General features: G+C 56.7%; 1 protein-coding gene across 2 annotated transcripts in view; it reads right to left on the reverse strand.

Moving 5' to 3' along the window:
- Positions 1-9797, reverse strand: part of NSG1 (neuronal vesicle trafficking associated 1) — a 34508-nt gene extending 24711 nt beyond the window's left edge. Inside the window, exons 1-3 of one of the 2 annotated variants that reach the window (XM_033213727.1) lie at positions 8885-9797; positions 8325-8479; positions 4583-4699 (exon numbers count right to left, since the gene is read on the reverse strand). In XM_033213727.1, the coding sequence (XP_033069618.1) occupies positions 4583-4699; positions 8325-8453 (246 nt within the window). In that variant the 5' untranslated portion in view covers positions 8454-8479; positions 8885-9797. Of the gene's footprint in view, positions 1-4582; positions 4700-8324; positions 8480-8646; positions 8794-8884 lie in introns of those variants that run through there. The other variant, XM_033213728.1, reaches the window with a different exon arrangement.
- Positions 9798-12560: the final 2763 nt, after the last annotated feature.

Consider the following 12560-nt stretch of genomic DNA (forward strand, 5'->3'; position numbering starts at 1 on the left):
GACCCGCCGTTCTGCAGGCATCAGTGGGGAAGCACAATTTCAAAAATGTTTAGGTTTGGTTAATTTGAGAAACATCTCAGCCAGTGTTTATTCTCAGCGTAAATATGCCTCCAATTAATTAAGCGACTGCTTTCCTTGTTGACAAGAACCTCTTTGGAAGCCCAAGCTGCTGGCCACCGCTGGGGGAGTCCTCCTGCCATCCTGTGTGGCAGAGTCTCTCAGAACCTTCTCCCAGTCAGCAGTTACCTAGCAACCAGCCTAGCAACCTCACAGCCAAGAGATTATTCCCCAAGTGACAATCAGAAAGCTGCATCCAAAAAGATACTCCGTTTCAAGGATGCCATCCAAAGGCCTATAAAGATGAGGTCTCCTGAGCTACACAAATTAGAGACAGGAGAGAACAAACGATTTACCTATCGCTTCAGTGTCAGAAAGGTGGGATTCCATTCCTGCGATTCACGCACAGAGATGAAAGAGCTAAGATGATGGCTGGGCCAGGGAGCTGCACAGAAGCTGTCCAGTCACTAGGGGGACGAGGAAGATGCTCTGACCCAACCACAGCTTCGACTGGGCCCTGGCAGGGGGGCACACAAGCCAGGGAAGGCGGATCTCTATTCTGGACCCTCCATCATGCCCATGTCTCCAGCATAGCCTGCTCCCCATGTGCTCCCGTTTCAGAAAGAGAGACCCCCCAGCCCTCAACCAGCTGCAGCTTCACACAACAGCAGCACGACTCGTTGTGTGCACATGTTCAGGGATGCCAGAAATCTACCTGGACAATAAAAAGCTGGGAGAACATTCCAGAAAGGTAGGCACCCTTAGCATTCCCAAAAGGCACCAGCCCTCCTCACCCTTCCCCGGCTTCTGTGCCAGAATGGACCACCACCGAGAAGGTTCAAAAACTGGGGATACATTAGGATCACCTGGAAAGCATTTGTTAAACCGCATCACCCTGGGCTTCAGGGTCCCTGTGTTAAAATCAAACTTCAGCTGATGCTGACAGGTAGATCCAGATACACCTCGGGAAACAGCACTTTGGAGGTTGCCTCTCACATCCACCCCACAGCAAGTGGGCAGGGAGTTAGGTAAATCTCCTTCCCAGTTGAGGAGGGGCTCGGAGCAGGCACAGAGAAGGGACGCCCTTAGAATGCAAGTTGTTCAGCTGCAAAAGTCCAGCCTGCAGGCTTCCTGAACAAGCTAGTGGGCCAAAGTATGCCATAGCAACAGGCTTCTAGAGCCTCCTGCCCAGCTCCTACTGTGCCTCTGCCACTGACTGACTGTGTGGCCTTGAGCAGGTCACCTGCCTGACTTGGTGATAAGTGGCAGGCATCACCTGTTAGAGGCTTACATGCAAGCATGGCCCCGAGAGAGGGCTCAATCCGACAAGCTGCCACTGAACTTACTCAACAAGCAAAGACCCACAGGCAGACCCAGGAAATCTTGCCAAGTCCCCCATTCATGGGAGGCCAGCAGCACGATTAGTCATCCATTTACTTATCAAGCTGTTACTGTGCATGCAAGAAGCGCCAGGGAGATGATATCAAGGAGCTCTTACCGTGGCTGGCACGGAGCAGCTGATGAGTAAGTTCTGTCTGCACAAAGAGTCCCAAAGCCTTCATTTTTGGCTGACATTCTTGGCTCAGGGGGTCTCTATGGCCTTGTTCCCCTCCTCAGGTCACCAGTTCAGGCTGAGGGGCCTGTGCTTGGAAGGGCCACACCAGCGGACCTTGCCAGGACATCTGGTCACAGGTTTCGCACCCAAAGAGAAGACAGCCCAACCCAGACCCTCAAAAGAGGACACCTAGGGGAAGGGAGCCTGGAAACCAGGACTCAGGAAGAAACATGAGAAAAAGAAGCTGTACACTGGGGAGGCTTCCGGGATACCTGACTGCCAGGTCTCTGAAGGCCTTGGGGCTGGGGACGGAGGGCGCCGCACATTCTGTGTGGCTCTAGGCAGCAGAGCAAGGGTTTTGAATCAACAAAGGAAAAGGATTTGTAGAAGCGGAATGGCTCAACAGCGATGGCGCCTGGGGTGAGGGCTCCCACGCAAACCCACTTCTCCAAGAAGCCAAGGAGCTCTGGTGCCACAGCCGAGAGCAGGCTGCCTCAGTTTCCCCTCTATGTAAAATGGAGCTATGAGGGTGCCTACCTCCTGAGGTGTTTATGAAGATTAAATGAGGTAATATGAGCATAGGAGTGTGAAGCAGAGTCCAGCTCATGCAGCACTCCGTCACTGTTACATGCTGTCGCAGCCTAGCTACAAAGGGCACTGGAAACAGGATGCTGAGGTTTGTTGCAACTGAGAGGGACCCAGGAGGCTTCCTGGCAGAGGTGTGATCTGCACCTGTCCTGGGAGGAGATGGAAGGGATGGGGTCTGGGAAGCAGCAGGCATCCCATGGGAGTGGGGAGGGATGGTGGGAAGGCTTGGCTTTGAAGCCACGGAGTTCCAGAGGGAGCAACCAGCCACCCTGGGGCCACCTGGGGCTCAACAGCCTTATGTGTGAAGGGGCCAGTGCCACCCCCTTCAGGGTGGTTGTAAATCATAAAGAAGGCCAGGAAAACTAAGCAGAGGAACACACCCAGCAGACTTAGTCCAGTACAGTCATGTACTGAGCACCTACTGCATACATTGCCTTCTCAGACAGCCACAGGAGGTGGAGGCAGGGAGACGAGGCAGGGCCTCTGCGGCCAGCAGCCAGTCTACTGGGACAAGCACAATCGCCCATGGTCTTCTGAGCCTTCAGGTTCTGGGCAACAGGGGCCGGGCAACCACAGAGTCCCAGCCAAGGCTGCCAAGGGCCCTGGTGGCAAATTTGCGACACCCATTCCTTAGGCAAGAGACCTGGGGACCTGTTTCAGGTGGTCATGTGGGAAAAGTACAAATGAAGAACACCACAGGTCGGGGACAGAGCCTGGCACACCATAGACACTCAACAGATGAAGCAATAGCTGTTCAAGCGTCGCACTGCACCCTGCTCTGTGGGCATCTAAAATGCCGGGGCTGGGACAGCAAAGGGCAAGGCGGGCCTGAGAAACCCAGACACACTCAGACATCAGACAGCATTTAGCCATCAGGACAGAGGGCACTATGACCTTGAAATCAAGGCCACTCCTGCCTCAACCAGGGGTAGCAGCCAAACCCAGGGTGCAGATGGGGCAGGACAGGTGAGTGGCAGCAGATAAGGCACATGCTAATCCCACTGGCCAGTGCAGAAGACAGGTTTGACCTCGGGTCAATATGTCTTAGCCCTGGCCATGAACCTCAAACACATATGAACGGCTGAGCCAGGAGCCACCAAAAGAGCCTCTCAGCACACACGGCATCCTTACATACCAGCAGGGACAGACACAGACTGCTCTGTGCCTCGACTTCCCCATCTGTAACACCAGTCATACAAATAGTACCTACTATTAGCAGGGAGAGGGCTGCTGGGAGGATTCGCTGAGCTGACACAAGTAATCGCCCCACAGCAACACTCACGGGACCCGCTGGACCAGGCATGCCCTGACAGGCAGTGTGTGGCAACAGGAAGGAGGAGGGACTGAAAGTCAGATTCCACCCTGGCTTCCCCAGTCACTCTGTGGTTCCAGCTTCATCTGTTAACCAGGCATGGCCCCCAGTCCCGCCTTCTGTGATCCACAAGGTTGCCACAGAGATCAAATATAATGCCATACCCACAAGTGCTCTGGAAACTGCAGGGGTTGGGGGTGGGAGTTCCTGTGCCCCCAGCACAAGCAAACTGCTCACGCTGCCAAGTGGAGGGTGATCAGAGAGCCAGACAGGGCCGCTCTGCAAGGCCTGGGGCCCACCGATGTCTCTCAGTTCACCGCCTTGAATCTGGATGAGGCTACTGCTTTACCCTCTCTCTCATGTTTCCCAAAGAATGAGTTTCCTAATAAACATCCCAGCTTGTTCTTCAACCAACGCGGCCTCTGAAGGCAGCCAGGCTGGCAAGAACGCTCCTCCCACCCAGACAGGCTGGAACCCTCCCGCTCTGAGCAACACCCCTTCATCCCATCAGGATAGGGGGAAGGATGGAGGATACACACAGGCCCCAAGCCAGATCCCCTGCAGATCGGATCCTGGCTCTGCTGTGTAGAGCTGTGACCACTCTGTGCCTCAACCTCTCCATCAGTAAAATGGGTTATACCGATAGCACTGGTGTGCCAGGAGGGTTGCTCAGATGAGCTCACTAAGTAAAGAGCCGGGACCCCCATCTGGCCTGTGATCAGTGCTGCGCGTTATCTTCTTGTGATTGTCTGCTTCCTTCCTGGAACTGTTAAGTAAATATTGTAATGTTTGGTAAGTGATTTTTCATATGTTTATAACCTTTGTCTAAAAGACAGTTCGTGGGTGGGTTTTCCCTGTGATCATTTTGGAAGAGGAAAAGAAGAAAGAAATGTTCAAAAAGCACAAGGACAACATCTTGGCAGGTAGCCAGAAGCTACTGGTTGTGCACAGCTGGGATCAGCCCAGACAAACGGCATCATACCCTGGCCCTCTCTGCAGGGCATCTCTGCAGCTCAGCAGACCCCTTCTGGGGGCAAAAGCAGCATCTCCCCCACCACAGGACCACTCACCTTAAACCTCTCGGTGACACCCTCCGTGATGCTGACGGTGAACTCAGCAATTTGGGGAGGACGTGCTTTCCCTTTCTTGCGGTCAGGTTCATACTCGGTCTTAGTTTTCACGACCACCTTATCCAGGAAACAGAGAAACAAAAGTCAGATGCATTCAGACTATCTGCCCAAAGAGGGTGGGTCTGGGAGCTCCCACATTCAAAGTCACCATTGGCCAGGAAGAAGAACGGGAACAGCCACTACTTTTTGGAAATCTCCTCTGTGCCAGGACTTTCAGAGAAACGTCCCATTAATAATCCTGAGAGCAGTCCCAGGAGGGAAACATTATAACTGAGGGCCACAGAAGGTAAGCTCATTGGCCAAGGTCACGCAGCTCACAGGCGGCAGGGCGGGGATGCAGCCTGGCACCTGACTCCTAACCCAGTGCTCCTTTCACCCACCAGAGCCGAAGCCTGGCTTGGCCCAGGAAGCTGGGAGACTGCACCTGCTTTTTCACTGGCCTTGCTGTGCCACCATGGGCACAAGAAGAGGAGGTCTGAGGTCACTGTCCACAGCCCTCCAGGACTGGCTGGAGAAGCTGGTCGCCAGCCTGTCAGGAAACAGATCCAGGATCAACCTCTTTGTCTCCACCCCTACATCCTCCCCTCCCTCTGCCCCTGCCACAGCCCCCAAAGGGTCTCCCTGCTCTCATTCCCCTCCACCCCCTACTGTGAGGCAGAAGGATGTTTGTCCAACCTGGAAACCAGCCCTTGCATCTCCCTACACCCGAGCAGCTTCAGATGGACCCAGGAAGCCTCCCCACCCGGGACGCTCACAACCCTGGCCTCAGCGGCGCCGTCTTCATCACTCCCCACACCCGTTGCCAGGGACTGTTGACTTCTCTGTCCCACTGGACTGGGAGGTGTTCAAGAGCAGTGTCAAGGCGTTATAGGTCTCTAATCTCCAAACTTCACTCCCCAAGCTAGGTTCCAGGAGAGGCTGTTGCACTAGAGACAGTCAGCCACCTCCAGGCTCCCTTCAGTGGGCGGTCCGTCACCTGCTCTCCACGATGGTGGGGCCCAGGGCAGAACAAAGAGACCCCAGCAACTGGGGATGGTCAGCCCCCAGCGGGCAGCCAGAGGGCCTCTCAGCCTGCGCTGTGACCCCCAAAGCCAGCCTTGGGGAGAAAGAACAGCAGAGCCCATTCCCATGTCACTGAAAAATGATCCCAAGAGCCATAAACCTTGTAACCACACTCTTGGCCCCCCGACCCCAACTCCTTTTCCACCCAGTGCTCCTGTGATGGAGAGGGAGGGGGTGCCTGGCATGGGCTGGCCTGGGCACCCACCCCTGTGAGGCACCCATTTCTTGAGGCAGTGGTTGGGTGCCACCCTGCCATTCTCAAACCCCAACTGGACCCAACTAGCCATGTGACCTTGAGCACGCAGGCCTAGACTGGCCAATGAATGGGAACAAGGCTACTGCTGAGGACGAGGAAACCCACAGAAACCTCCACCCTATGTGGCGGCCCCATTAATATTCTGTCGACCTGGGTTCTATCTGCACCTGCCACTAACAGGCTAGGTTACCTCGGGCAATTCTCAAACTCTCCGTGCCTGCATTTCCACACCTGCAAAATGGGGGTAACATTGGTAGTGACCTCATGACATGTCAACGCATCAAAAGAATTTAAACCTGTAAAACTGGCAGAATAGTTCCTGGTGCAGAATAAGTGTCCAGCAAATGTCAGGGGAGACCACTCTGCTGCCAGCACTGTGACTGCTGTCACCGCTGCACCTCCAGCACCTCAGCACTCCATACACGTTCTCAGAACAGATTCTTGTTTACAGTCCAACTGTGTCACCACCCCTCAGAAGCCATGTCACCTGGAACAGGTGACATCGCCTCCCTGAACTCTGACTGTTAGCAACATGTTGCTGTTGTTCAGGTTAAGAGAGGTCTTACATGAGAGACATCTGGCTCCAAGCAGGGTGGAGTAAGAGGCACTGCCAGAAACTTTTGCATCCTGGAGGACTGTAACCTTCAGCCCAGTGACCTTGGGCATGTCCCATAAATGCTCTGAGGCTCAGCTTCCTCATTGTGACCTTAGAAGCCATCTGGAAAATGATCCCAAAGCCATAACCCTGCACTCACACTCAGTCCTGGCTGAAGTCCTGGCTGGACCTGAGACTGGTTGCCCCTCTTTGGACACTTGCAGAGAGAGGAGACTCATCACTTTTCCGAGCTGCCTAGGCTACGCTTGGTCGACCTGATTAGTTGGTAAGGATTTCATACCTGCCTGAAACCCTCCTCCCTATATAAACCAACCATGCCAAATGGTTCTGGAATGGAACAGACTGAGGATGAGAGAGGAGGCTCAGGCCAAGTGAGGGGAATCACCTGATAGAGGTGCTGCCTCAGGACACGGAGTTCCTGGCACAGGCGCCACTGCTCCTCAGCCGAGCAGCTGGGGGCCGAGGCAGGACGGGGGTGGGGGCCTCGGGGCCAGGCCCTGCTAACTGGACAAGTCTGATGCCTAGACAGGGAGGGGTGGAGTGAAAGCTGAGGCCTCAGGCAACCCTGCCCCTCCTGCAAAGCCTAGCCTGGACCATCGGTGGCCCAGAGTGGCACCACCGGGGCCTGGGGGTAACAGGTGTGGCCAGTTGATCCCCCTTTCTGGAACTGAAACCCCTGCTGCCAGCCTCTTCCCGGCTCCTGCCTGCCTCCCCCAATAACACACACAATAAAGCTGGGAGGACACCTTTACAGGGGTTAGGGCCCCCACCGGGACACCCCCACCCCACAACACCCGCTCCGTCAGCAATCACCAACTTGCTGCAACGAAGGCAGGGCCCTGACTCAAAGCCCCTTTACCAGGGACTAAATGAGAAAAAAAACAGAAAAGCACTTCCGGGAATTATTCGTGGCTGCCGTGGTTTGTAAGCGGCAGCAAGATGCTGAGAACAGATGCTGTGTCTATGGTCTTAGATATGAGTTTTACAGTACAATTGCCTAGACATGCAAAGATCTATTTACATTTTCAAGTGTTAACTCCTGGAAATATTATTCTTAGCAAACAGAAACTACTTAATTGGATGCTATATTCAAAAAGAGGAGACTCTTTAAATTCAGCAGAAAACACTTTGGGGAAAGGTTGATGAATGGTTGTTCCCGGTGATACCAATACTGAGCGAGCCCAGGCACTTATTTGCAGATTTCACAAAAGGAACAAAGAGGAAGGAGACCCTGTGTGGGTGCGCACACCCTCCTGCACCTAGCGCCAGCCTGGCAGGGACAGGCAGAAAGGGCGAGAACAATTCAGCCCTGGGGAGGGGCCATCTGACCAAGGAGAACGCTCCCCCGCCTCGGTGGGGCAAGTCGGGCTAAAACTGCCACACCCGGGAAGGTATGGGGCAGCCTCGTCCGCCCCAAGGCTCACCCCCGATCCAGAGCCCCTGGGGCCACGGGGCAAGAGAGGAGCAGGGCAGCTGCGGGGCTCCCAGGAAAAACGCGAAGGAATCTTGCCCCACCGCGTTCCACTGTCAGGACTAGGATATCATCTAAGGCAGTGCCCCCCCGCCGTCAAGCACCTCCCGATCCAGAATCCCGCGCGGGTACACTGTCCTCGCCGCGCTCCCTTCGGCCTCCCGAGCCCACCCCCACTTCGCGTACCCAGCGCACGCGGCGCGTTTCTTTTGTTGCGGCCGCCGTGCGAGATTTGGGGGTGCGCACCCGGCAACGTGGAGGGGCGGGGGGGGCTTACCTTATCCGGGGGCGGGAACTGCAGCTGATTGACATCGAGGGGTGTCATCAGGGGAATGGTGTCGAAGCCATCCTCCAGCAGCGGCTGCTTGGTGCCCTTCTCCGCGAAATTGTTCCCCAACTTCACCATCGTTCCGGGAGCTCCGAGGCTGCAGCCTGCGGAGGGAGGGCCGGGGGAGTCACCGCAAGCAAGACCCAGGGCGGGGCGGGGGGAAGCGGGCACCCACACCCACCGCCGTCCCGCTTGGTCTCGGGGAGGGGTCGTGGGGACGTGGTGGTCACGGCCCGATGCGGGGGTCGGAGGGTGCTGTGTATTTCTAGACCTTCATCTCGCAGGACCCAAGCGCCAGGCGCAAGGGCGCACAGCGGCCAGGGGAGGGGGCGCCGCCCCTGCCCAGCCCCTCCAGACCCGGTCCCCGTTCCTGGGGCAGCCGCACCCGGGCGACCCGCCGTCCACAGCCCCGTCCCGCGCACTCGGGGAGATGGGCATTCCCCAGGCCCCTCCTCCCGGACGGGCAAGGTTCGGCCTCGGCGAGCCCAGGCGCGGCCGGCCGCACTCACCCACGCCCAGCTCCGGCAGGTCAGCTCAGCGCTCCGAGCTCCGCGCACCGAGCTCCGCGTCGCCTGCTCCTGCTCGCAGCAATGGCGGAGGCGGCGCCGCGCGCGGACCCGGGAAGGGGAGCGAGCGATTGGGCTCCGCGGCCGCTCCCTCCTCCTCGCGCCGCCGCCTCCCTTCCTGCCGCTCCCGGGGACTGGGTGCGCGCGGGTGGGTGCGCGCGTGTGGCCGCGCCTCCGCCTTGACGCAGCGCCCGACCGGCCGCACAAAGGAGTGCGGGGCTGGGCGGGAGCCTCCCTTGGGACCTCGCGCCCGCCCTGAGCCGGGGGAAGGAACAGGGGACGGGGAGAGGACGCGCCCCGAGGGGGCCTCGGAGCGGTGGAGGGCGTCCGGAGCGGGAGGGCTGCGGGCTGCGCCACCCCGGGCGGCGGCCTGGGCGCGAGGCGCTCAGAAAGGAGAAAGAGGAGGCGGGGACCCTAGGAACACAGAGACCCCCAGGGGTGAAGGGAGGTGCAGAGAGGGTTCCCGCCCGCAGCGCGCCGCGCTCACCTGGGGGTCCTGAGGAGGTCCAAGGGTTTGGGGGGATGAGTCCAGGAGGCGCTGGGTGGTGGCAGAGACCAGAGCAGGGCGCTCCTGAGCCCTGGGTTGGGGAGGGGGCGACCAAAAGAGGGCGCGTCCGCGTATAAAGGGGGCGCGGACCCAAAAGGAGGGGGAGGAGGTTTTCGGTGGTGCGGGAGGCGGGAGTAGCGCTCTCCCAGGGCTGGGGTGCGGGCGCCCAGGGCGAGGCTGCCCCAGGCAGCAGGAGGCAAGTCTTTCTGGGCAAAGAGCGCTCAGTGCGCCGCGCGGAGGGAGGCGGAAAGGTTCCTCCGCTCTGGTCGGAAGAGAAGGCGGAGATCCCCCCGCAGCCGCCGCCCGAGCATCCTGGGCACAGAGGAGGGGCCGCTGGGACGATTCCAGGACTCAGAGAGAAGGGGGGTGGTTCTAGCCTGACCTGCGCCCCCAAACCCCGAGCGCAGCCGGTGTCGCAGTTTCCCAGAGAGGGTCTTGTTTGCAGACCTCCAACCCGACCTGCCTGCAGGACTCACGGATGAAAGACTATGGGGTGTGGGGGCGAGGCCGAAATGGGAGTGGAACCCGCAGGGGAGGAGGCTGGCTGCGGGGATCGGTGCCTCCTGGGCAACTGGGCCAGGAGCTGGGCCCTGTCAGGCGCTGGACGCGGAGGAGGCATCCCCCAAAGTTGATACTTTTTCACACCGTTTCCGGGGACTTCCCCGTGGCACTACGGAGGGTCCGGGGCGTTTTCCATCAGCAGTCTGAGAATCCCGGGATTAAGCCAAGAGCACAGGAGCAGTCACCGCCTTGAGCCCCAGGCACAGCCTGGGAACTTGCCGCGGGTGCCCTGATTTCCAAACCCCCAGGAGGGCTAGCCGACTTTGACAGGTGTCCTCGCCCCAACTCTCCAGTCAGGGTCTAAGTGTGCCTTTGACCACAGGCCAGCCTGGTCTGAACCCGGGCTCTTGGCAGAGGCACCCCGCCCCCAACCCAGGGAAAGCAGGTGTCAGACTCTGGCCCCTGCCGTCGGCCTCAGGGACCCACGGAAGCCACCTTTCTGGCACTTTGATGCCTCCCTGCGGCAGGTGAAGAAGAGATTTCTCTCGCTTCGCTTTAGACATCTGCCCAGGCGTCTGCCATGAGGATGACTCACTGGTCAGGAGAAACCCTTTGGGCTTAAGCAAGGGAATGGCTTTTTCCCCGTCTCAGGCTCAAGCATTTAACAGAACCCAACACACACACACACGGTCAGAATTCCACACCGGGAGGAACAAAGTGGAGGCCCTCCTCCTTCCTCAACGACTCTGTCAACTGAGGAGGACAAAGAGGCAAGAAGGACCTAGGTTGTCCCAGAGGTGGACAATGGACAATCATGTTTCTGCTAGCTGGCTTTTCTGCTGTCTTGGATCTTGACTGGTACTGGTTGTTGGGACTGTTTCATCCTGTGGTTTTCTTCCTCTGCTGATTATGTCTGGGCCCTGTGAAGGGCATGGACAATGCAAAATGCGTGAGACACACAGCCACCCGCAGGGAGCTATGGACAAGGGCAAGTGTTTGCTGGGAGCAGTGGCCCTGTGGGAGGGAGTGGCCTCTGCCTCTTGCCAGGAGGGAGGACATCCAGAGACTGTGGGTAAAGCATCCTACAGGTGGGCCTGAGAGAGGTGCCTGCAGAGGGGAAGGCATTCCAGGTAGGGGAACAGAATATGTTAAGACAGTATATGAGCTTCCTGCTGCTGTTGGAACAAATTTGGCTTAAAACAACAGAAACGTGTTCTCTCCTGGTCCTGGAGGCCAGCCGTCTAAAGTCTAGGTCCCAGCAGGGCCTCACTCCCTCTACAAGCCACAGAGGAGAACCTGTTCTTTCCCCTTCCAGCTTCCAGTGGCTCCAGGCATTCTTTGACTTGTGGCTGCGTCACTCCAAACTCTGCCTTCGTGTCACTCCAGTCACGTTGCCTCCTCCTCTTCTCTGTGTCTCTTATAAGGATGCTTATCATAGGATTTAGGGCCTGCTTGAATAATCCAGGATAAGGTCTACCTCTTAAAATCCTCAACTTAATCCTGTCTTTGCCATGTAAGACAATGTTCACTCTTTTACTATGTAAGGTAAATCACAGGTTCCGGGGATTAGCGTGTGGACATATATTTTAAGGGTCCTCATTCAGCTCACGACAGGCATTAGGCTTGCAAGGGTGTGGTGATTTGGAGAACCTAAGTCATTCACAAAGGATGGCAGAAATTAGGTTGAAGAAGCCACAGCCACCAAAAGGGGGATGACTGAGGCTGTGATGGTGGTTGCAGGTCAAACAAATGTCGGGTATTTTCACAACATACAAAAAGGAAAATCAATGCAATGTGATCTCCCCCGCGACCGGTTTTATCCCAGCACCAACAATTTAAAATCCAAGTGCCACAGAAGATTGTTGACACAGACTAAGTTTTTCTAAAGGATTCTTTTTTTTTTTTTTTTTTTTTTTTGAGGTGGAGTTTTGCTCTGTAGCCAGGCTGGAGTACGGTGGTGCGATCTCAGCTCACTGCAACCCCTGACTCCCTGGTTCAAGCGATTCTTCTACCTCAGCTTCCTGAGTAGCTGGGATTACAGGCATGTGCCACCACACCCAGTTAATTTTTGTATTTTTAGTAGAGAGGGGGTTTCACCATATTGGCCAGGATGGTCCCGATCTTCTGACCTCGTGATCCACCCACCTCAGCCTCCCAAAGTGCTGGGATTACAGGCATGAGCCACCGCGCCCAGCCTAAATGACTCTTTTAGGAATACTTCCAGAGTTACTGATCTCAGGCACAGACCATCACTGCCTGTACGATTGTAACTCCTACCCCGTTCCCTCTCCTCAGGGCAGCCAGGCGCTGCTCTCTGACGACCCTGGTACTTCCAGGTCCAAGCCTTTTAGCAACTTCCCTCGTCCCACTGGTTGAAGTCCAGACTGTCACAGCAAGAGGCAGTGTGACACAGTGGCTAAGCCGTGGCCCAATTTTGAATCCTGTCTCTCTCTTCCTAACAGTGTGACTTCAGGCAAGCTGCTTAACCTTTCTATGCTTCAGTTTCCCCATCGATAAAATGGAGATAATGATACCTCCATCATAGCAGTGTTGTGAGAACCAAATGAGCTA

The sequence above is a fragment of the Trachypithecus francoisi genome, unplaced genomic scaffold (assembly GCF_009764315.1).
Source record: "Trachypithecus francoisi isolate TF-2019V2 unplaced genomic scaffold, Tfra_2.0 Lachesis_group1, whole genome shotgun sequence".
Classification (NCBI taxonomy): Eukaryota; Metazoa; Chordata; class Mammalia; order Primates; family Cercopithecidae; genus Trachypithecus; species Trachypithecus francoisi.